Source organism: Protopterus annectens, chromosome 5.part0 (genome assembly GCF_019279795.1).
Source record: "Protopterus annectens isolate FY-2018-M chromosome 5.part0, PAN1.0, whole genome shotgun sequence".
Classification (NCBI taxonomy): Eukaryota; Metazoa; Chordata; order Ceratodontiformes; family Protopteridae; genus Protopterus; species Protopterus annectens.
In genome coordinates this window covers 1224765203-1224792003 of record NC_056735.1, presented here as the reverse complement: position 1 = coordinate 1224792003, position 26801 = coordinate 1224765203, and the positions used below count along the sequence as shown (strand labels likewise).

The window sequence follows — 26801 nt, the reverse complement described above, 5'->3', positions numbered from 1 at the left end:
ACCTGAATTGATTTAATTTACCTTATGGTTCAGCATGTGTTGTGAAGCAAAAGGTATTTGGTGTTTTGTAAATCTGTTTTACTAACACTTGAAATTTACACACACACACACACACACACACACACACACAACACTCCATGTTATCCTACAATTTCTTGTAGGAGGATTGTGTATAATATTAGAACTTTTGGATAAAAATGGAATACATTACGTTTGGCTCACTCTGTTTCAGTACCTGAAAATTCAATTACTGAATGCACAACAGCAGGATGCCTTCACAATAAACCTGCTTTGCTCAGTGGTAGTTGACTGTGTAATTGCAGCAGTTTCTTATTACTTTATGTAATACACTGTATTTGTAATTGTAAGACTTTCTTGTCTTGCCATTTGTATATAGTCCCTTCTGCACTATAAGTTACATTTTGCTGTACATATTTGCCTTCCTATTAGTCTTGTTTCTGTTGTTCCACTGAGCCCAATTCATGGCCAAAAGAAACCAGTAGACCTGCCTACTTGTATAATTACTAAATACAAACAAAATGAAGTAAGAATATCATACAACAATATCAGAAACATGCAGGTGTATACACTGATCTGTATATAGATCTGAAAGTGAAAAGTAAGCAATGGTATGAGATATATGAAAGGTCAGTTGAAGAAATGTGTATGGCATAAAGGCTATAAAATAAAATTAGTCAAAAGCAGATACGTTGGACTACAGAAGTGAAATAAAAACAGAGAAAAGCAAGAAATGTGAAGGAAAGAAGCAATTTGACAAATATGGCACAGATATGAACAGATGTAACCGAGATAGGAAGAAAGAAGTACTTTTGAGACAAAATTTTCTGACACAATGCCTCAGGCTTGTTTTGGGAAATACATTCATAACACTGTACATGATGTTCTGAATGTAAGTTTGGTTCAGTAATCTCTACAACGTGATACGCATAACTACTGCTACTATACTTTTCTCACCAATTTCTTCAGCCTATCATAACCTTTTCTTGATATTTAGAAGAATCATTTCACTTTCAAAAAAGCATACACTATGAGAGGCTGGGTATAATAAAACTAATGCCCTGATTTCAAATGTTAGTTAAAATTCTCAGTGCTAAGTCTGATGCAGGTTATAGTTTAAAATTATTGACTAGAAACAATATAGTCTAACTGGATTTTAATGAACTTCTTGTCCTGGACATAAATGCCTTGCTTTATTAGCTTATGGTATGTCCATATAACAGGATTAAAGATGTGACGATTGATTATAAATAAATAAAAAATAATTAATTAACTGAACTTGCAGCAGAGCAGCTCAGCATGCACTGCATGTGGTGCGAATACCTAAATGACAAGCTGCACATGGTTCTAGAACCAAGGCACACAGCATGTTTTAAAATGTTTTACTTATAATAGCTTTTTATGCCATGATTATTCTCCTTATTAACTCTGTGTAAAAGAAACAGCCATGCATCATTTAAGGCAATGATGTTTGGCAGTATTCTGACACCCTTGTAGCCAATGATTATCTTCTGCCTCATTTATATAGGTACAATGTTATATAATGCTGATTTTAAATTGTCCTTAGCATCAATGAGTTATATTAAGCAATCTCATTACTTGTCTATGTTTATTAATTATAATACTGTTATCAGTATAATCCAAACAAGACAATGTTGCAAAAGGGAGCATTCCAGCATGATCCAGATAGTCCTGCTGTGTGGTAATACATGATGATGCAAGCCTGCCTGACATGTGAATCTATTGTGTGACACCTTCTGTGGTACTGTACTATACACCTTTGTGCTCACATCTTGTCTCTGTGCCTTTTTCTCATGATTATTCTGTTGTTACATCCTGTACTATTGGACAATGTAGTAATGCTCAGATATTCGGCCACCCCTATATATGTATATATATATATATATATATATATATATATATATATATATATATATATATATATATATATAAATATATATACTAACTCTAAAATTGTTGTACTTTGGAGAAAAGGGAATATTTCAACAAAATAATTTTGGAGTTAGTATTTTTCCCTAATTGCACTTAAATTTTAGATGTTCCAAGAATCACAGATCTGGTCCTCAAACACAGAATAGAAACGTGCAAATGTTTTGCCTAGACAATGTCTTCTGGTCTGCCTATATTTATAAATTACAGCCAGTTGTAATGTAGCACTGCATTCTTCTAATGTTTTTTAATCCTATCCATAATGTTTCTGAAAAGAACTGTCCCTGGTTCTGAAGTATATTGAAAGTGATTATTGATTGGTTGATTTCCTTATTTATTTAGTTAGTTATTTAATATTTTGTATATTATTTTATTTGAATTTACTTCTGAAGTTTATTAATTAGATATGCTTCCTGAAACATTATGTTTGACACTCCTGGATGACTCTGAAATTTACAAGATGCAAATCCTCTTATTTTATACAGTGGTTCTAAAAGATTTTTGATGTACTTTGGAAAGAATTGCAGTTTAGCCGTTTAGTGGACCACATTCCTAAGTTTATGTGTACCCAAAATAATTCATGCTTATGATTTCTCTCTCCTGTGATGCAGATTAGATGGCATGGGAAGTTCATAAGTTTTATCCGTCTTATGACTGCTGATTTTTTGTGTTCATCTTGGTTTCCTATTATGCACTACAAAATAATACAGTATTAAGTTCTTATAATCTAGCCGCAGATGATCTGTAAAGAAATTTATATTTTGCTTTTCTTTTCTATGACATAATTTAATCTACAACTTGCGAAATAATAACTTTAAATATAGTGCAAAATAAAGATTTCTGAGACTCATAAAGAGATACTATTCTGCTTATGTTTATATGCCTAGAGGTTCATAAGTGTAGTTTTATATATATATATATATGTATATATATATATATATATATATATATATATATATATATATATATATATATATATATATATATATATATATATATATATATATATATATATATATATACCTTTAGATCCATAATATTCATATGGTATTTCTGTTTGTTTTTATATTAGCTACCTTCATTGTAAAGGTCATGAACCCACTTATGTGATAAATCTAGAAAATCTGTCATGCATTTGTAACAAGACAGCTGTAACTGTAATTGATTTCCAATATGTTACACATTAAATAAAGAAGTTGACTTACATTCTAGAAGACATTTATCTTGAATCATGTGGTTTGAGAGTTGGTACATATTAACTGTAATACCGAAAGCTTCATGATCTGAGTGTCAAAAATTCCTGTGGAATGTAGGAAACAGCAGCAACATTAACTGATGCAGTAAAAATGTTGGTCTGTATCCCCAATGTACTACAAAAGTCTGGTATGATTACTAAAAACATCATTAGGTATGTCAGTTACTATGAGTGCCCTTACTTCGGTGCACTTCACAGTGGTGGATAGGCTCAGATTAGCAGAAGAGATTCAGACAGACAGACACATAGGCATGTGTGACACATACACGCATGTTTTATATATATATATATATATATATATATATATATTTTTTTTTTCCTTTTAAGCAAGAGCAAGAGAGAGAAAGAGGAAGAGAGAAGATTTTTAATGCTTATTTACACAACTGCATTTTCACGTGACATCTACCTACCTTGAGCAACAGGGTGAGAAGAGTAATTGAAGAAGCAGTTTGTCTATATCAGGAATATTCATTTTGTTTGCTGTCTAGGCACAATTCAAAGCCTTTAGTTTGTTTATTGTCACAAACTGATGACCGTGAAAATAGCTTGACATTTAATCCATTTTTATTGAACAATGATAATGCACATTTGGATTATCCAGTGTAAGTCAATAATATCCCCCAAAAGGTATGATATGATTGAAAGTAACAAATAATTGGCAAGAAGATAAATCAGCTCCTGTATTCTTTAAATAAAACATGCCTTTGCTTCATTTATTGTGAAATGTGCTGCATCATATTAACATTGATTTCTGTTAAATCCATCAGTACATTTCCTGTGACAATTGTTCAGATTTTGTTAATACTATTTCTTTTTCATTACTGCAGGATATTTTCTGTGTAAAACAATGACAACTGTTATCACTGTCTACTGAAAACTATTTAATTCACTTTTAAATTGCATGCAGTCATATTAACACATAAAAATATTATGTTTAGATTTGTAAAGCAGAAGTTACTAATATAGCAATGTATTTATATATATATATATATATATATATATATATATATATATATATACACTGACTGACATATATGATCATAGGTAAGTGCTATTCAAGGTGTCCTTACAGACCATTTTAAGCATATCCAGTTTCCCTTCAAAACTAAGAAACAAACCTGTACCTTGTGTCTGTGAGGTAAATATCAAAAACATCATGGCAACTTTCAAACCTTTGGAAGTGGTTTAATTATTTATACAAGTATGGTCTGAAAATGAAAGGAACATTTTTTTAATTTACAGAATATCATACTATGGAAGATTTTTCACATCTTTTTCTTACTGTTACTTTTGTGGAAAATAATATGACATTGTACAAATCTATGCAAATGTCATAATTATGATGCAAGTGTATCTCGACTTTGCTACATTATTCATTTCAAGATATTAACCTTGTTAAATATTCTTTTCCCAGGAAGTTTGCAGATCAGATATAAGATGGATAGTGATAAAGTCCCTGATGTTGCCAACGTTAATTCAAGGAATCTAGCAAATGGACAGCTCCATCACGTAACGATAAACAGAGAAGATGAGCACTTACATGTCAAGGTAATCAAGTAACATACATCACAGGTGACTAAGGCTACTCTGATTTCTAAGATGGCTCTTGAAGATAAAGAACAGGCAAACAGTGGTTGTAAAACTTACCATACTTTATCTAGAACTGTGCAAAATATACAAAGCTGAATTATCTGCACTTTCTAGTGTACTATGAATTTCACTGTATACATTATGTGTTTCACATTCTGCTAGTCTGTCTTTCTACTGTATTTCACATTAGACTCAAGATCTCTTAATTTAGCAATATTTATCACTTATATTTTGTTAAATTATACACTTGTTCCAGAATACTCACTTTCTGATTGCACAGCATAGACATTCTTCCCTGTAACACTTTTACAATGTCACTACCTCTTCTAACATGAAGGCTATCATTAACTAGTTTATACTTAGTGTACAGTGTCATGGTAATTATGCATTGCTTGCTGACTTTCACTCTGATATCATGCAGCCACTTTATGCAACATTCCTATCATAGGTTATAATTGTTAGAGTGGCCTCCAGTAAATCATCTTTCTACTATGCACATTTTTTCAGGTAAGGCATTTTTAAACACTTTATAGATGTTTGACTGTTAGCCTCATCCAAACAAACTGCAGCAGATACGTTGAATAGCAATGAAACAGAATATACATGAAATACCATACTCCTTTAATTCTTCCATTGCCTAGACTGAAAACCCCAACGTTTGCACCTACTCTGAAATGTATCAGCATCTATATCACATGCAAAAAATATATGGACTTTTTTGGTTATAATGTTTAACTTAATAATTTATTATTTTCTTGTACTGAAGTTAGTGTACCATATCTTATTAAAAGTGCTCATGTTTTAAAGTTTGTTACCTGGGGAAAAATAATTCCATTAAACCAAGTTTGTCTGCATTGCCCCTTTTCTGATTACTATAGATATGTGGGAACAAAAATTAAACTAATGGTGCTCAACAATAAGTCTTCCTTCTTTAAATAGCATTGACTTCTCTTAGTATTTTGTTTTTGTTGTGTCATACATTTGATTCCTCAATGAATGCCTTTCATTGTGCCCATACTCTAGGTTATAGTTTTATATCAGTTTCCAGTGTGGCATACAGACAATGTCTCCTTACTCTGAAATTAAGCAATATGTGCTGTCTGTCTAGCTGCTAGCATTATGTACAAAATATGCATTAAACAACATTTGCTGCAGAATGCATGCACATTGTACACTTCACTTCTGATAATGATACTTATTTAAATGATACTTTATTAAAGCTCCACATCTAGTCTAGTAGAAGATCAGTAGTAGTTGATAACGGAATTTAAAACCCCTGATTGGGTAAATGGATGTATGTCATAAAACAATTTAATTTCATATACATGTAATTAGTGAGGCAGGATTGTACCAGAGAAAGTAGTTGTGGTAGGAAGGAAATACAACAATTAGCATCATCTTCCAAACTGGTAGTATCATAGTTCCAGCACTGGTCCCCATATGGAAGTAGCCTTTGAACCTGCTCTGCGCAGGGTGAAAGAGATTATTGTACAGCCAGCCAAAAGTATAACAGGAAGTATTTTAAATAACACCACCATTAGAATACAGCAGCTACCGACCAGTAGAATGCCATGATTTTGTATCTATAGCTGATGAACAATGGACTAACAGTTTTAGCAGGAACTCTGATGCTTACTTGGTCTTATATCCAGGGTTAGATAAATGATTTAACAAATTGTATGTTGTTGAAATTTTCTGTACAAATGGTAAATGAAACATTAAAGAGTTAAAATTAAGACATTTAAAAAAATAAAACTGATGAAATTTATAAGTTTGGAACTAGGCAACTTGTATTTTAAGAGTTATGCTAGGGGCAGACATAGTACAAAAATCAACTACCATTGATCATCTGTTCCTGCCTTATTAGATGCAATATCAACCTGTTTTTAAAAGAGAATAACAAATGTGAAATAATTAAGACCTTCAAAGGGAAAGAGAATTGATGAATAACAATTATGATGACAAGAAGAAAGCTTTCCTCTTACCTCAGGGCTCTTTTAGCTCTGATGGCTTTGGTGGTGTGTTATAGTGTGGTATATCGAATACCCCAGAAGCACCCCACAATGACTTTGATAATCAAAATTACTTTTTGGGTCCCTCTTCCTGCAGATCCAAAAGGATAGTTCAAAAGACCAGTGACTAATGGACTTATTCAGATGTGCTGACGTTTTCAGCCCAGGAAGGGGGTAAGACCCATTATTCACCGAGGGTGAGAATGGGGAAGGTGAGGAGTAGGAGGAGGAAGAGGAAGAAGTATTGCTGATACTGAAGGTTTTAAAATATTCAACAACAGCAATCCTGGGGTTACTCGAGTTTGGACTAAATTGTGCAAAAAGGCTTCACATCTGTTTCCACTTTTAAACATGACTTGTTTTATTTTCTCGTTGAACTAAAGCTAATCACAAGTATGCTTAATTTTTAACTATTTGCGGCCTCAGATCTCGCACAATGAATCTTCTGAGTTGTGCAGTCAATGTACTATTAACAGCCCTCCATTAGCTGCATCTCAATGTCTATGTTCAGAAAACTATGTGCAACTGTCGTTTGTTGTTTGTTGACTAACAAACCAAAAAGCAAGGTAATTTATCACAGGAATTAAAAAAAAAAATGTTAGATCTCTCAGGATTATGAAGCATGATGAAGAGGGACAGGGGGTTATATTATCAACTACTCTAGCAAAATAAAGGTTTGCTTAAATGATGGTTCTTTTTATCAGCCTCTCTCTAGAAATGAGAGGAATATTACCTATGGAAAGGTAAATGCATATCTATATAACTTATGTATGGAATTCAATTTCACCCTCACCTGCCTTTAAAGCTATTTAATGGCAAATGTTTTATTTTATTTTATTTTACATTTGTTAACTGGCGGTGTCTGACTGAGCCGAAAAGGCCCTTTTTCTGCAGAGGCCAGGGGAGAAAAGCTCCAAATAAAAAAATTACAGGTACATTTAGATATTTAGACATGTATACACACAAATTACACGAGACATGTTTTTTTACAGTGGTATGCTGCATATCAGCAGTTACAGTGGAGAGAGCAAACAAGAAAATATTAATTTAAAAATAAAGGTAATTAATTGATTTGTTGTGTACAGCTGAAATTTGGAACATAGTTAGAATACATACATAGTACACAGGTACAGTACATACATTGTACACTAGCCACTGTTTGTGAGTAAGAGTGAAAACTAGTATCAAGTACTCTAGGTTTAGTATGTGTACCTTTCACTAGCCTGGGGAGCAGTCATGGCACTGTCAACGTTGCTTGAGATGTTGCCTAATGAGGTTTTTAAAGGAGGCTTTGGACAATGTATTTTGTATGCTAGTGGGGAGAGAGTTCCATTTTTTAGCCACTGAACTACTATATCTTGTGTCTCCAAAGCTATTGTAGCTGTTGTTGACTTATAGTAGTAGTTTGCTTGATGATCGAAGAGGCCTTTTGAGTGAGTGATGCTGTACTAAGATTTTAAGGGAAGGGCACTTATTGTGGAGGTAATAGAATGACAGAGGCAGATCTGATTGTAGGTTAGGAGGTTGGGCAGTTCAAGCCAGTGGAACTGTCTCAAAGCAGTACAGTGATGAGTTCTATATGAACAATTTGCAGCAAAGCATGCAATTCTGTTATAGCAGGCTTCCATTTTACTTAGTTCAGTTTTGTTGAGATTAGTCAGAATGGGAGATGCATAGAGTAGGGTGGATAGAAGTTGGGAGTGAGCAATGGCTGATCTTGTGTTGTTCGTAAGAAATGGTTTGATACGGTAGAGTGATCCCAGTTTGGCATATACTTTTTTAATAGTTAAGTTGAGATGACTATCAAATTTTAGGTGGGAGTCTACGGTTATTCCCAATAGCTTAGACTGTGCCACTGGAGCGATTGGAGTAGCATTTGTAGAGTAGATAATGAATTGACTATTATCAGTGTTTTTGTTAGAACAAGTTATAATTATAAGCTGAGTTTTCTTTAGATTGAGGATAAGTTGGGCTTTGGTAAGGTAGTTTTCAATGTCAGAGAATGATAGTTGAGTTGTTTGCAGGAGGTTGGGAATGTTTTGTGCAGCACAGATTAAGGTAGTATCATCTGCATACTGAATGATAGATGCATGCTGTGTGGAGGTATGTAGGTCATTTGTGAAGATTGTGAATAGTAGTGGTCCTAAGATAGAACCCTGTGGGACTCCTGTAATTATGGGAAGCTGAGAAGAGAGAGAATGTTCCCATGTCACAGCTTGGTACCTGTCAGTTAAGTAGCTTTGGAATCAGGTAAGAGTGGAATTTTATAGGTGATAGTGGTTAAGTTTGTTTAGCAGGATTTGGTGCGAGACAGTGTCAAATGCTTTGGACATATCCAAAAAAAGAGTTGACACCTGCAGGCCTTCATTTTTGAGATGGTTTACTGTGTCTGTAAAGCAGAGGAGGGCTGTAGTGGTACTATGGGCAGGTCTGAAACCATGTTGAGTAGGTGACAAGATTTTGCTGTCTAGGAGATATTTTAGCACCTGGATATTTTATTTTATTTTTATTTATTTTACATTTGTTAACCGGGAGAGTCCGACTGGATACATGTCCATTTTCAGCGGAGGCCCGGGGAGAAAAGCTCCAAGTGCATAACAGACATATGAACATTGTTAATGCAAAAAAAGGAAGATAGTTGAGTTCTAAAAACAATATAAAGATACATCACATCTTGGGAAAAAAAAAAAACAACAGCAGCATATAAAAAAAACATAGGTCAGTTACAAAGGCGAGGCGCCTTGTTAAAAAGCGGTTAAGGATAGTGAGGTAAGAGAAAGGTAAATGATAGTGGTTAATCAGGTTTGGAACAGGGACATTGCCAGAGAGTATTGAGATGGGGTTTAAGCTTTTTTTTGAATTGTAGGAGTGAGGGTTCTGAGGTGAGCGTGGTCGGTAGGGAGTTCCACATTTTACCTACAAAGTTTGAGAATAGAGAATCCCCAGCAGAATTATTGGCTTTGGTAGTTTGAGCTAAGATCTTATTGGAGGAGCGTAAAGATTGCAGGTTGATATAGGGGTGAATGATGTTTCTCAGAGCTGGTGTTTTCTCTGGGTGATACAGTATCTGGTGAGCCATTTTGAGTTGGTTGAAATGGAGTTGGCTGGAAAACTCTAACCACCCTAGTTGCTTCAAGTTAGTGCAGTGGTGCATTCTAAAGGTGGAATTTGTGGCAAATCTAGCTATGTGATTGTAACAAGAAGCAAGTTTGTTAAGGGTTGTCTTGTTTAGGTTTGTAAAGAGGGGGGAGGCATAGAAAAGAGTTGATAGTAGGTGTGTGCTGGCAATTGTAATTTTAGCATGAGGAGTGAGAAAGTGTTTTACTTTATAGAGAGAGCCAAGCTTTTTATTGACGGTTTTGATGGTAAGATTGAAATGGGTGTCAAATTTAAGGAGTTATCAATGGTAACACCTAATAGCTATGTGTGAGCTTCTGGTGATATAGTGATTCCATTGGAGGATGTAATAGAGAAGGTGGGGGGAAGAGTCTTGTTAGTGGGTGAGAAAGTAAGTAGTTTTGTTTTGTTGGGGTTGAGAACTAGTTGTCGACTTGAGAACCATTTTTCTATTAGGTTGAAGGTGTCTTGGGTTGAAGCAGTGAGATCTGCCAGGTTGGAGGCAGTGCTGATGATAGTCGAATCATCTGCATATTGAATGCATGTGGCATGGGGGGTGATTGTGGGCAGGTCATTAACAAAGATGGTGAAGAGAAGAGGGCCAAGAATAGATCCTTGGGGAACTCCAAGTGTAACAGGTAGGCATGTAGATAATTTGTCCTGCCATAGAACAGCCTGTTGCCTATTGGACAGGTAGGATTGGAACCATTTCAGCGTGGAATTGCTGAGTGATAGTTTTTTTAATGTATGGAGGAGTTGAATGTGGTTCGCCATATCAAAGGCCTTGGAGAGGTCTGAGAAAAGAGCAGATGATAGTTTATTATTGTTTCTGAAGTTATTGATGGTATTAGAAAAGGATAGTAGGGCTGATGTGGTACTGTGATTTGGCCTGAAGCCATGTTGGGAGTTAGCTAGAATTTTATTTTTGGTGAGGTGTTCCATCAGTTGTTTGTGGACACACTTTTCCATAATTTTGGCTAGGGGTGAGAGTATAGCTATAGGTCTGTAGTTGGTTAGCTCTAGTGAGCTACCACCTTTATGGAGAGGAATAATGTGGGACATTTTCCATGTGGAGGGGATGAAGGCTTCTGACAAGGTATGGTTTATGATTATGGAGACGGGATAGGAAATGGCCTCAGCTGCTTTTTGCAGAAACTCAGCTGGGAGAAGGTCAGCTGCTAGCTTAGTGGGTTTTAGTTTTTTAAGAAGAGATGTTATAAAGGATATGGGTACATGGGATATAGATGTATTTTTCTAGGATTTTGGCCAGGGGGAGAGTAAAGCAATGGGTCTGTAGTTGTTAGGTTTGCAGGAGGTCCCACCTTTATGTATAGGTGTAACATAGGATATTTTCTAGAGTTTGGGCATATAGTTTTCAACAATTGATCTGTTTATGAGAGTGGAGATTGGGATAGCAATAGCATCTGCTGTGAGTTTCAAGAAATAGCTGGGGAGTAGGTTGGCTGCTGTTGATGAGGTTTTTAGTTTGGAAAGCATGCTTTTGATTGAAAGGGTGGAAACTGTTTTGAGGGAAAAACTTGTATTAGTGTTATTTATGTTGGGGAGGATAGTGAGGTTGGAACTGTCCTGTGATACTAAGGATAGAATTGAGTTCACAAAGTAGGAGTTGAATTGTGTTTCAATGGGAACTTTAGTGTCAGGGGTGGTCGGTTTGGGGGTAGCCTTTTGGGTAGGTTTTAGTAGCTGGTTTACATTTTTCCAAAATTTTGGGGGGTTGTGTTGGTATTTAGTTTGTAATGTCGTGTAGTAGGATTTTTGTCCAGCCTAATGCATTTTTTGCATGGTTGTGCAGTTCTTGGTACTTATTTAGGCTTTGTGTTTCTTTGTTTTTTTTATAGTAAAGTCAGGCAGTGTCTCTGGACTTGAGGATTTGTTTGATTTATTTACTGAGCCAGGGGTTTGTAGAGGTTCTAACCTTGATTTTGGGCAATGGAGCGACAGTGTCTTGGAGCTGTAGAAATGTTTTGTTGAAATATGCTACAGTCTGGTCAAGTGGGAGGGTTTTTAGGGGCGTCCAGTCACAGTTACAGAGTAAAGTATTGAGGACCTCAGGAGAGAATTTTTTTGTGTTTCTAGTGGATTTGTATTTAGTGGTTTTGCATATGCTTGCTTTACTACATATAAGGTATATTATGCTGTGGTCACCTAAGGTGTCTGGGAGACTACCTGTGTGGGGGTACAATGTGGGGTTGTTAGTTAGGACCCAGTCAAGGATAGATTCCCTTTTAGATTTTTTATCACATCTAGCTGGATTTTGGATTAGCTGCTGGTAGTCATGGAGATTTATTAGATTACTTGGTGGTTCTGATATACAGGTGAACCAATCTAGGTTTAAATCCCCCAGAATGAGAGTTTCTTGTGAGTATGTGGAAGAACACCAGGATAAGAAGTCTTCAAGGCTAGCAGGTGTATTACCAGGTGAAATATAGATCATAATTGTGGTGATGACCTTTATATGGTGAAGTAAGGCAGTTCCACCCCCTTTATGAAGTGGTCTGTCTTGTCTAATGATATCGTAGCCGGTAGGGAAAACTTCTGAGTTAGGTATGTTTTTATTTAGCCAGGTTTCTGTTAAAGCAACTATGCCTGGGGAGTAGTGTGCTATTGTGGCCTGGAGTTCAGGTATTTTATTTTTGATACTTCTAATATTAATATTAATATTTAGCATTAAAAGATGGTTGGTTTTGCTGCTGTCACTGATTTGCCCAAGGATGAAGATAGTGGGGGTGTTATGTTCTGACATTTGTGCTGGAGAAGTTTGTGTTGGACAGGATGGATTTGGGCCTGGGTTGGGGTGGATGTCCCCACTTATGGTGAGCCTGGTGTTAAAATGGTGATACATTTGCTGGTGTTTGGTAATGAGTGTGAGAAAGTATTGTATTTTTTTTTTTTGGAGAAGAAATGAGAGCATATGTGTTTAGTTCTGAACTGGTCTGTTATGTAGTTTTTGAACAATTGTGGGCAGATATTATTATAATGTGTGGTGTTTGTATATGAGAGTGCATAATATAGTGTTGTGCTACTAAGTTTAGGGATATTGCTAGAGTGATAACTTGTGGAGTTATAAAGAATTAAGAGAAGACAGACTAGACTTAGTTGTGTGATTCTCACGGTTATAAAGTTAAGTTGGTTCTAGGTGGAGGTGTGGATAGGAATTATAGGGTTGCACTATATGTGGATGGGTAAGTAGTGTGGGGTGATGTAATAAAGGGTTGGGAGGGTGGCCTAATGGTTAAGGTGTTTGCCTTGCAAACATAAGGTGCAGGGTTTGAGTATCACAAGGGACAATTGGCTAGGCTTAAAATGGCTCGCAAGGGCAGTTAGCTTAGCACTAATCTATGAACCTATGAATGCCTAGCAGGAGATGAGAGTGGTTTGGAGTATTTTGTTTTGGAGCAAGTGGGTGTTGTGTAATGGGACCTGACATGAAGAGCTGTGATTGGTGGAGGCAATGTGAGGTTGAGCTGTGGGTATGGTTGCGATTACTATAAATGTAGAGGTAGTGGAGGCGGGAGGAAATTGGGGGCAGGGCAGGGGAGCGGAGAGAGCATTAGTGAGGGAAAACAGAGTGGGCCAGAGCCCAACAAGACAAGAGTAATGAACAGGAAAAAGTAAGTGTTACTTTACAAATCTGAACACTTTAAACAAATTCCTGAGGTCTAATGGCTTACTAGCAAGCAGAATTCAATTGCTGAAGAGCACTTGTGTCCTCATGGGAGACTAGTAATGGCTCCATGCTCAGCAGGATTCTAATATAGACTTAGTATTGGGGAGGGGGATAGCACAAGGGGTATAAACCAGGTAGAATGCAAAGAAACCAGCGAAACCAGAGAGACAATCAGTGGAAAATGTACTCTCATATCAGCTATCTTTGGTATACCAAAAACTTTCAAAGATGTCCACAGTTCACCCATGTAACATATTGTTGTATCTAAAGGGTTCAAGACTGAACCTCTAGCTAAATCTGTGTACAAAGAATTAAAAGGGTTCTGTTGTGACAAATATCATGCATTAAAATACTCATGTTATTTCGTAAATCCTTAGTATTATATGTATGCAATGATGATTTTACTTTGTTACTGTTATTCTACACAATAATTGGCTTGACTGGCTTCAGGAAGCCCTACTGACAGACACCAGTTTGACTTATATGAATATTGTGTTATTTGTAAGTTGTACAGAAGTTGTCTTAAAGTTTTGTGTGTTTGTGTGTGTGTGTGTGTGTGTGTGTGTGTGTGTGTGTGTGTGTGTGTGTGTGTGTGTGTGTGTGTGTGTGTGTGTGTGTTGATGAACACCTTTAACAAATTGGAAGTATTTTGATGTGAGCAGTCTTGGCCACAGATGTTGCTAATATTGTCCTATGGCACTTGAAAAACAAATTTGTTTTTGTTAGTAAATTCTGGTTTAGTATCAACATATATCTTAAACACATGAATAATATTTTTATTTTATGGAATGACAATTAAACATCTTTAGTTATATTTATTTGATTGATTAAATGACTCTGTTCACTTTTTTGAAATGTACACATACTGTTATCAAGGTCATAATTTACTACTGGCATTATGCATCTCAAAGTTTTGTTTTTTTTAATCGCATATAATAATCAGATATTTATTGGAATGATACCTTATCCAACAGGTATCTGCATTTTCAGAGCAACCACTCCCCTGTCTAAAAGGAAACGTAGATGGGGAAGATGATATGGCTTTCTTGTTTGATCTCTGAAATGACACTTTCTGTATTAGAACTGGAATTTCTAAAGTCATTATTTTTGGACAGTTAATATCTGAGAGCTCTGTTGGATATAATAGCCTGTTAGATTACCATTAAACAGAAAAGTAGACTCCAATTGATTTTAGCTGTGTTGGAAACTGTGCATGTACTCAAGGCCCAAACAGCTACTACTTATGCTAGAGCTATAGTTATTCACTACACCAAAGTGTCCAACGATATTAACAGTTGTATAGCAAAAACTTTGGTGCTAATCTCTTGATCAATGAATTAGGCAATGCTCCTTTCTTTGCAAGCATGGCAAAAATCTGAAAACTCTTTTTTAAATTAATAATAATAACATTTCATCTGACAATGGGTCAACATGGTCTGTAAACTGTGGGATAGGCCCACATACATGGATTTTTATAGTTCTATGAATGTAACAATTGTCTCTTATCCCGCTGTGATTTGCGGCAGTTGGAGATTTAACTGTAATTCCTGGGGTGGTGGTTACATATCGATTGCTTATCCTATATGACATTCTACATACGTAAACATGATAGAGTCCTAAGAATGAAAATGTATGAGCATGTTAATGCTGTAAAGAGTAAAGACATAAATGATGTCTTATACAGACATTCAAAGAGCTGAATGATCTTTAAAATGTGTTTATTTTGTGTTTCAGAAAATAAGCATCAGTTTAAAACAGGGGAGGTTGCAGGGAATCTAAGTTAGAATATAGAGACGTTTATGGCAACTCTTGGTAAATGCTACATGACATCCTGCAATCAATGAGCGTGTGGTATCTTAAAACTCCTTGCAGCAAAATTACGAGCTGATTTTTTGTTATTTTTCTTTTTGATATGATGATGTTATAAGGGTAACTACATATGTGTGGTTTCTTAAACTAGCAAAGCAATACTTTTCCAATGGAGACTATCCATCACATGACAGTCAAATATCTATTTAAGGAAATGGCACTTACAAGCTACACCAGTTTTTGATGAAGCACAGTTTTATTGTTTCATAAAACTAAAACACTTAAACTTTCAAAGTTCCTGTTTGATGGATTTGCATTTGGTTGACATTTCCTTCTTTGAAGTGTTTATTCAATATCTACTAGCAGTTTTCTTCAGTTTGGTACCTAGTGATTTATATTAATTTAGTATGAAACTGATTAAATTCTTTATCTGATGTAGGGCTTTAAGGTTCTCCAGACTGCTAGCAGGGAAGGAAGGGATACAGATGAACTTGCTGGTGATTATCTGTATCAATAAATAACTGAAAATGGCCTAGACTGTATTGACCACTACAATAAAAATTCCTGCTGATATCCTCTATATAGGAATAAACTTCATGTTTTGATTAGGAAGTTTTTAATTGCTCTTTAATTGTTTTTCTATGGTATTTTTTATTTGTCTCATTGTTGCTGACCTTAGATTTCTCTATGCTATATTCTTCCCTTCAATACCAGTGCTATTACAATTACAGTGAGCATGTCACAGCATGACTGTATTTTTTTGTGTAGGTCTCCTCTTTGCAGTAGAGAAAACCTTTTGGCCCTCTGGCTGTGAAACTGTTCCATAATCGAGGAGTAGAGCTTGCATGACAGGTCATCATACTATGGTTGGTTGAACTTTTATTTATGAGTATTATCTATGCCACCAATATGATGGGAAACTTCATTACATTGGCGTGTAATGTGAATGCAAGGAATCCTTCCCACCTTTGTGTTTATGCTCTACCATCTCTTCAAGAGTGTTTCTGGTTTTATCATCAGAGTACATGCAGATAGTTCTACCATTTCCCCGCATCCCATCCCTTCAGGACATTAATGGACAATGGTTCATCATTCATAATTCAACCTCCAATAATCATCAGATATTCCACTGTCTGAACTAATAAATTGAACCTAGGTTAACTGGATCACAGTGAAGGCTATATCCTTTGACCCTACAGGGACAATGTCTCTAGAACTGTGGGAAGTACAGGGACATCACCACTGGCTAAATCTGCCTCATTTCTGAACACACACTGTAGCAATGATCTTATCTTGTAAACACCTAACATTATTGAGATTATCACCACACTACAACTTTTCTTGCTTCCTATCAGCTTTATTACTTCCTCCTTATAAGAGCTCAGTATCTTGAGAACGTCATAAAATCTTAGCAATTCTGATAATGTTCACTTCCGTTATGTTCCACCTTTCCTCAAGCATAAATTATATTTAAAAGTGTAAAAGTGCAAAGATCTGTCTCTCTCTCTCTCTCTCTCTCTCTCTCTATATATATATATATATATATATATCTCATGCACACACACACACACACACACACACACACACACACACACACACACACACACACACACACACACACACACACACACACAAAATAAAACCATTTCCTTACTTTTAAAAGTAGATATTGAGTACAGTATAGAGCTTATATTCTTAACCTGTATCTTTTTAAAGAAAATTAAAATCCATAAGACAGATATAATCTTTCTGTATTTAGTGTCAAACCTATAAAAAATGAATATTACAATTTCAGAAACAAGGAATTTCGAAAACATTTGGTTTAGTAGAAATTAATACATGCTACTTTTATTCAGAGTGAAAAAGTGAGTTTTTGAAAATATTTTAATATTATTGCAGGAAAAAAAAATGAAAATGCCCAAAATAAAATTCAAGCTGCAAATGTTCATTTGCCCTTTCATTTAAAACATTTTAAAGACATATTAGATCTGATAATTATAATATATTTTCCTGAACACTACTGTGAAACTGGACATATCAATTTCAAGGTGTCTTCCTAGACTGGAGCAGAAAATGTCAGTAGTGGTCCATAATTAGGGTTCACACGTGTAGAAAATGATTAGCAGTAAACTATTTAAACAGCCCAGGAAAGTGCATTAGGAGGGGACGATGTGATTCATTTGAATCATCTGTAGAATTCTGCATTAAGCTGGAAGAAGTACTTTTTATGTGACACTGAATCTTTGTTTCTTAAAGACTGGAATGAATGCCACCGTAAGCTATTCATTCAAGGTGCAGCTTAGACAGAAAGTGCTGATGCAGTTCAATAATCTGTTGAGTTCATTCACAAAACTTCACAAAACATTGCTATTTCCTAGGAATTCGGTGTAACCTTAGCTCTGAACATGCATGTCATGCCTGCATTTTTGCCAAATGATTACTATTCCATCTTAAGTACGTATAAAGAGACATACTGTAAGGGACTGATTTTTGCATAACTTAAAGTGATGCATCTTGACATCCTCAGAAAGAATCAGTAGCTCCAGATTTTTAAGAGCGACTTTGCATAGCCAAGACAAAGTGACAATTTGACTTCTCAGGAAAACTCAGTGCCGCTGTCTTTGAGCTTTTTTTTTTTTTTTGGTGTTGCTCAATACCTTAAATTTCCTCTCCATTTTCAATATCTATGGGAAAAAAATAGACCTATATCCTTTGCAAAAACATTTATTTCAAGTGTGGTAGCGCAGTAATGTAATATTGACTACATAAGTATTAAATCTTATATACTCAAATATTTAAATATAGAGTTAATAAAATGAATTCTACACATGATGAAATACTTTGTGAAACACTTATGTAACTACCAGATTGTATGAAAATATATGATACACTTCAATAAATTCAAAACAAAAGTACCAAATAAGACTTGGATGTACATAAAAGAAACAAAAAAGAAAAAAAAAAAACACAAATAACAGAACCATTTGGTAGTTCTCTGATATTCTGAAAAAGTCTCTATCATTGAAGAAAGATGGGAGTACTTAATTAATTTAATAAGAGACTTCTCAAATTCCACAGCTCTAAAATGCATGTTTTATTCTTTGAAATATATTTCAGTGAATTGTTTTGCAGTAGACCTGCCACCTATTCCACTCAATATGATGGGTTGTATCCAAATGACCACTGACTACCTATACTAATTCTAAGGTTTGTACCACACTGTAGTAAAGTGTATGCAGCAGGTAGTACACTTGCCTTTGGTGCAGAAGGCTGTTGGTTCTATTCCTACTGCAGGTAGATCAAGTACTGCCACTTCAGTCTAGTGTAAAGGAGGTGCTGAATGAACTGCCTCAGTTGGTGGTAAATCAAGTGGATATAGACTATGCCAAGGCACCTACTGAAATGAGTAAAGGAAGCTCTTAAAAAAGGCTCCTAGTGAAACTAATTCAGTCAACAAAGGGATAATAATATACTTTGATTTTCTAATGAAGGCAAATGTTCACTTTGCTATAAGATAATATGACTGGAGTTAGTATATTTGGTTAAAAGGAGTTTGGGTGGTGTAGCCAACGTGCTAGGGGGGTTTAATGAGAGCAGCAACCATTTAAAAACTGATAAAAGTTTGTTTCTTTGTCGCATAGATAAAAGGAGCATAACTTGTATTTTTAAAACAATATACTGCTACACATTATGGTTCTGAAATTGTGCAGGAAATTGAGCTGTTTTCTATGTATAACGTATCTTTGTTTATACAAATTCTAACGGTATCATGAGTTATATAATAATGTATTGACATCAACATTTTAAATATAAGAATGGACGAGGGAGTTAAAAACATGTCTGCAGTTGTATTTGCTTCAGTTTGACTTGAATATCACATCTCAGCGAGATCATCATCACTCACCTAATATCTATAGCTTTGATATTTTATGTTTGTATAATAACAGCATTAACATTTTACATTTTTGAAGTCTCAAAGGCATTGATTACTGGGTCTGTGTTTCTTGTATATTGGGGTATGACACAACCAACTTGCCTTTTGCACTGCTGTTGGTTTGGTTTGAAAAAACAGTCTCACAGCATCTGGACATTTACAAAACAGTACTGACTGCAAATGACAGTAGTAGGCACTCATCCTGGAAACTTTTTTTTCACTCATAACTGGATTTCCTATAAAAGGACACCCTAAAAATCACCTGCATGTTGTTGCATCTGGGTGTGTGCAGTTTGTGAGTTCTTCTATCAGCTATTGACATTGGATTTAGCATTGAATATTTTGTTCCCTTCTGTGTCTTTCGCAGCTTGGTCTGAGCAATGGCTATTCTGCTGTATTGTATCTTTCCTGTGGCCAGTTATTTATTGGTCTGCTATAATGTAGGCTTGCTGTCGTAGTATGCCACATTTCACTGCATTACTTCTAATTTCCTGCACTAATTTTACTGCTATAGCATTCAAGGCTATTGCAGACAGTTTGAGGGTCACACTGCAGCATCCAAGTCTATAGTACCAAACATTTCTTGAAACATTTTATTTATTATTTTAAGAAAAAGGTTGAAATCTCAGAGGAATTTGAACCTATACCATTTTGATTGTTGCACTATGGCATCCATTCTTGCTGCCAAGTTGTGCTGTAATAACTGGCACTGCACTGATCATCAGTTTGTAATATTTCTGTATACTGCTCATGCTCTCCCATGCTTTAGATACCTCCAGCACTCTTGGTTTATTGTTTTGTGTCATTTGTACCGTCTGCTCTTTTGATCTTTGCTGTACCATAATGTGCTATACTATAGTGAGTAGTACTGGTTTGTACAGTAATGTTACTGAACAATATCTTATTGTATTTTTTTGTGTAATGCTGTACAATAATTGTTACATTTTGCATTATGCTGTAACTCTTTTCACCGTCCTTTACAGCTACTGTATTGTGCAATACTATATTGTGTTGTAGTGATTTTGCATTGCTTGCACAGCTTCATTATCTCTTTTAATATTATAGATGGCCTGCTCCATAGGTTCCTAGGTGTGTACAAGGATATTGACAATGAGGGCCTTTTTAAACCTAGTCACACATCCCAAATCTCTGACAAGTACTGCTATCCTTGATAACTGTAAGCAAGGGCTTGGGAGATAAAACATTTACAATCTGAGGCATGGGAGATGAACAATTTTACAGGCTGCCTGTGTCCATTAGAGACATAGCTGCCAAACCAGGCATGAATTTCCAGTTCCCCATCCAATTGTCAAGTTACACTTGAATTGTGTTAGGGAAGATCTCTACCTCACATAGATGTGAAGCCTGTTCGAGAGAAGGGGTATTCTCTGGTATAAGTAAATGTTTTTCCAGCATGTCCTATTTATATGATAGGCATGGTTTAAGTCTTTAGAATGGATAATTCTGGTGCTGTTTGTTTTGTGGATATGCAGGATGTCCATCAGGGTGACGTCTGACAAGGCCTTGTATGCCAAGCACAAATATCCCCTCAAGAGCCTGTAGTAGGCAGAATATAGGGATAGGACTTTGAGGCAGTCTACACAGGATATGTTGCTTACCCCCTATATTCTTTTAGTAAGGACCCCCTGTGCATTTTCCAATAATTACATGTGGCTGGTTAGGAACATATCAAAGGGGGCATTTTACTTAATGATAGGTATGATGAATGCCAAATACAGTGGAACATTGACCTCCTTGGACCTATATGCCATACGCACTACAGTAGACGCATGATGGTCAAATGCTGTCTATGTGTGTCCCCAAGTACCTGACTACTGGGTTGACTCTTAGAGGTCTGTTGTCAATATGATACTTATCAGGGATAGATGACGTTCCAAAGGATACTATTTTATGTATTCCTTGGCATTTCGTTTTAATCCATGACTCTGACACAAGTTATTTTTTTGTGTAAGCCTATCCTGGAGTGTTGGAGGTGGATTCTGTGAAACCTCCTAATTTGTAAATGATCTGCAAATTTAGTCAGCCAGAGCCCTTGACATCTGCCTTGACTTTGGAGAAGTAAATGTCAAACAGAGGAGAAGCAGATTGCCAAGGGTTAACATGGAGTGGGGGATGTTAATCTTATGAAGAGGACCTATTTATTAAGCAGAAAGAACAGTGCAGGACCAGTGTTATTACTAGAGGCCCACTTGCCTGTACGAGAAGCTGAGGTAAAGGACATGTGTATGTAAAGTGTGGCAGGAAAAGGTATGGCATTTTGGGAGATTAATGTTTTAAAAGGATGATGGAGAAGGTACAAAGGAGTGCTGAGAAGAGGTGTGTTATGGGTAAGTGCTCATTGGATGCTGTTGGTTTAATCATCGGGTCCTTTTTTTTTTACCAAAATTTGTTGATGGTCCACATTTAGATTTTCATAGGTTAGAGTTGCAGTAAGAGTAGATACGATGGCCTGTTGGATACAGGACAAGACAAAAAGTTTGGCAGTGGTAAAATATAATAGAGAAGGACAGAAGGAATTCTTAAGAGATATAAAAATAGAGAAATTAGTGCAGCCTTAAAGGCTTATATGCTGGGAAGCTCTGAAATACACATTTGAAGGGGATGATACCAAGCAGGCAAGCAAATAAGACTGTCAACTGACACAATACAGACAAGTTCAGGTAGAACAGATAAGAATTAAACAGACATGTTTGATCTTGCTTGTGTGGAAATGGGGTAGAAAGTTGTTGAATGTTTGGGGAAAGGTAGAAATGTGGAGTGATTTTCTTGTTTTTTTTTTTTTTTTTTTTTTTTTAGGGATGTAGGAAAAAAAAACTGAAGGAGCAATATATGTGAAAGGTGAGGCTAGAATATAAAGGCCCAAATTTGAGAGTGGTGGCAAATAGAAATTTGCTGTACTAAAAATACATGGGCACCTAGGTTTTCATCTATCATTTCTTAACAACAGTAGACATACTTCCTAAGGGAGTTCAGGGTTAGTAAGGCAGTAAGGTGAAGGGCTGAGATTTACAGTATATAATTTTTTGTGGATGTCTACATGGTGAACCTAGAGGTGCTGGGGAAACCTGTGGAGTTATTTATCAGTTTAAAATAATTTCTGAGGACTTTTGTATTGGCACTCCATTAAAATAAACTAGCAATGATTTCAATGAGAAGTCGCTGATGGATGGATACAGAGTTCATGATGTGGGAGAGGTGGTAGAGTACCAGAACTTGAAAGCTAAAGAGTGGCAAACGGTGAGGACTTAACTGAGAACGTAGGTTACCTACTGCATAGGTAGTTAAGCAAAGTATGGAAACCAGCAGGTTGCACAGAGCTGTTATAAAGGTTGGTGATTCCCCATGTATGAGCCACTGATATAAATGTGCTTCTTCCAAAACTACAATACATACTGCCTGTAATCATGGCTTCTCTGCTCAAAATGGCAGCATTATTTAAAATACATAAAATACAATTCTTATATTTATTGATTAATCAAGAAATAGCAAACAGTCTTCTTAGAGGTATTCACAACCAACAACCACTGCTCCCTAACAATCCAATGGTTGAAATGGCTTTCAGCCAGAAGCAGTGCAACACTTCCATTTAACACATTAACTTTTAAGCTGATAAACAAAAGCTACAGGAATTTCTCATCTCCACTGAAACCTGGCTGTCCAACTCCCTGCCTTTCTCGAATCATAAAAAATCAAAATAAATCCTGTTTACTCCAAGCATATCTCTACACAAAAAAGAAAAAAAAAATCACCCTAACCTCTTGAAAGAGTACAAAAATAGAACTAGTATCAAATACTAAGCTGCTATGAGTCATCCTTGATGAAGAACCAACATTTAATAACTGTACAGGATCTCTGCTTATTTAACAAACTCTACAAAAAGACACATTGCCTCAATCTTTCTGCTTCCTATACTCCTCTATGCTGTTCCAGGACTGGTTAACCTGCAGGCCTCACAATCCTACCTCCTTGAGCACTGTTATAATAAAGTAGCAGGATTTGCCATCAGTTTCCTTTATATAATACACCATTCCCTTGCTCTTAAGTATTTCATGATTATAATTACCCCTCTCCTTATCATTCACACAGCTACTAACCATACACAAACTCCTCTAAAACCTGACAAATCCCAATCATGCGCCACATTCGTCAATGTTCTACCCAAACAGACAGCTCTGGTGCATTAACAAAATACTTTTTCAATTAACACCATCTAATAATTCAGCTAGTGAATAAAGGTACGCATCCTATAAATGGAGCCTATGGAGCCCCTTGTCCCTGCTGACTAGATAAAATGTCAGTAATAAACTTTTCATATTTAACCTCAAACACTTACTGGATACACTGCTCAGATCTTGTTTTACACCACCACTTTATCCCTAAACTATCTTCACCATTCCAGACAGCTCTTCCTCCTTGTAGTCTCCTCACTTGCATGATATTTTATAAAATTGTCAAATTTAATCTATGGCAGGCCTTCCAACATTTTTTTCTATTCTTACTGATACTACACTCTTAAAAAAAACTTTTGGCCTGCTTTATTCTAGTCCTCCTTTGCCCTCCTCTCCAACTGTACCATATTGCTGCCTGTTCTTTAACTAAGCTTTCCATTCCATTACCCCCCCCCCCAAATCCACCAGATTAAAAAGGTGAATTAAACAATACCGTGGTCTCCCAAGTCCATAGCACCACATTTGCAAAAATGGGGGCAGATACAATTGGAATCTAAAAAACATGTTTGAATGGAGTGGTAGGAACTGGGAAAAATTTATGAGGAATTGGGCTATGAAGAAATGTGGTTCTTGTAGGCAATTTAGGTTCATCCTGGAGGGTAACAGTTTTCAGGTGTCTGGCTTTCCAAATTTGATTACTGTTAAAGGCAGATATGACTGCAACACCAAGGGAGTGGTTTATATTGCCGTTTGTTCCACCTGTCCTGCCTTCTACATAGGAAAGACCATTGGTGCCCTTAAGTCCCGTATTTACCAACGTACTTATGCTATAAAAAGGTCTCAACATAGTATAAGATGTAAATAAGAAAAACAGAAAAGGCCAGGCACCAGAAACCTCTGCAGCTATAAAAAACGAAGAACAGGATACACACAAAGCTGCTGAGAGTAGGCTCCAGAATCCACAATGAACTTGAAAAATACCAGGAAACGAATCTATGCAGAACTGCTTTATTACAACACACTAGCGCTTTCACAAAATGCTTCTTCAGGTGTAAAACTGATACAAAAAAACACACCTTAAATAGCCAGGTTGAATAATCACATGATGCACTCTAATTAACTTTTAAAAGGGAGACCTTAAAATCAGTTTAAAACATACATATACACTACATATACACTATTAATAAAACATACACCCTGCATAAAGAACAGATATATAACAATATATATATAAGCACATTCTAATGAGCATATAAGCATATTTAATAAACAATCTACGATTATTATAAAATAGAAAAATAAAAAATATAAAAAACAAATAAATAAATAAAAGACAGGAATTACCTATGTAGAGCTCTTTTACCAAGAACAGGCTTCAAAGGCACCTGTTCATTTAAACCATGACCATAATTGGTCTATCCACCTAGCCTCTACTTCCTCAGTTCTTGCTCTAATATCACCCACTCTAACACTCTCATATGTCCTAAAGACAACCATAAACATAAACTTATGTTGTACACCCATATTTTGTACATGCTTAGCTAAAGCATTAGTATTACTCCCTCTACCTATATGGTAATAATGCTCTCTTATTCTATCCTTTAGAGAATGATCTGTCTTGCCAACATAGAAACATCTACAGGCAACACAGTTAGCTAAATAAATCACGTGCATAGTTTCACAATCAGCCTGAACCCTGATGTCATACACTCTGCCTGTGTCAGGATGTGCAAAGAAAGGCTCTTTATTAATGTACTTGCACTGCGAGCATTTACCACATGATCTAGTACCAGGTACTGTTGGGGCATACTTTACTTACTTAACATTACATAACCTTCTTCTTAAATTCTTCTTATTCTTAAAAGTGAACTGAGGTCTGGGGCCTATAATTTCACTTAATTGCGGATCAGTTAACAGAATATCCCTGTTAGCTAATAATTTCAGTATACCTCATAACATCTCTTGAGTAAGGAATACAAACCTTAATATTATTTGCTCTATTGGTATTGCCACCAGCTGACCTTTTTGAAAAATACGGTTTGGCCCTACTGTCTCTCAATTTAGAGACTTGAGTAGCATTATACTCTACCATCCCATAATCATAACCTCTCTCTGTAAGCTCGTTAATGGTCTTATGTTTCTGCTCTTCATATTCGCTATTCTTTGCACTCAATCTAGAAGCCCTATAGAATTGATTCTGGACTACATTTCTAAAGACATAGTCTGGATGCATGCTATCCCTAGATAGCAAACTATTAACGTGACATTCCTTTCTATATAGTCTAGTTGACATCACATTAGAACTGTCCTTTTCCACTATCACGTCCAGAAAATTTATACTAGCATCTGAATAGTTCAAAGTGAACCTCAAAAAGGGGGTGGTACTGTTAATGTACTCAACAAAACTCATTAGTTCTAAAACAGAGCCTCTCCACAAAATAAAAAGGTCATCTACAAACCTTCTATAAAAAATAATTAAATCTTTAAAAGGCCCTTCTTCTAAAAAATCTGTCTCCCATTTCATCATGACAACGTTCGCATAACTATTCGAACAGGCACTACCCATCACCACACCATTCTTCTGCCAATAAATCTGATCACTGAATAAAAACACATTATTCAGAAGAACAATAGACATCAAATCAATGTATAAATGAATTTCATTCATACTATATAGATTACTACTCATCAGTTGTTCTTTCAAAAAAGCAAGCCCTATATCATTGGGTATTACTGTGAATAATGAAACAACATCAAGGGTAACAAACAAATATTCCATATTCAACATGCCACAGTTAGTGCCTTCATACAGATCACTGAGATAGTATAAGATGTAATGATTTCAAGAAATGTTCCTTCTCCGTACTTGAAAAGGTGGAATTGCAACCTAGGGGTAGTGACTGGGAAACTCTCCTCGAAAAAAGAGAGTTTTTTTGGCAAATTTTGTTGAATCCCAGTAGCCTGCCTGGCATCAGTGATATGATTTCTCAGAAACCTGCTCTAAAGATCAGAGCATCATGTATTTCATAAATGTATCGTGATTATTTTTACAACTTTTTAAGCTTTATTTTAAATAAGATGTATTTCAATTCAAAGATGTATTTTTTACATCACTGAATGGTCTGTGCTTTAAAGTGATGGGTTTGTGTATGTTTATTTGATGTATGTCACTTTAAAATTTTTGGTGCAGTTTTCAAAAGGTTATATAAGGGGACTTATTTTATTTTTAACCAGTTTC

General features: G+C 35.8%; 1 protein-coding gene across 1 annotated transcript in view; it reads left to right on the top strand.

Annotated features, from left to right (window-relative positions):
- LOC122802342 (contactin-associated protein-like 5) overlaps nt 1–26801 on the top strand; it is a 2566556-nt gene that overhangs the window by 2187942 nt on the left and 351813 nt on the right. Inside the window, exon 18 of the mRNA XM_044071980.1 lies at nt 4638–4771. Coding sequence (XP_043927915.1) covers nt 4638–4771 — 134 coding nt within the window. The remainder of the gene's footprint in view (nt 1–4637; nt 4772–26801) is intronic.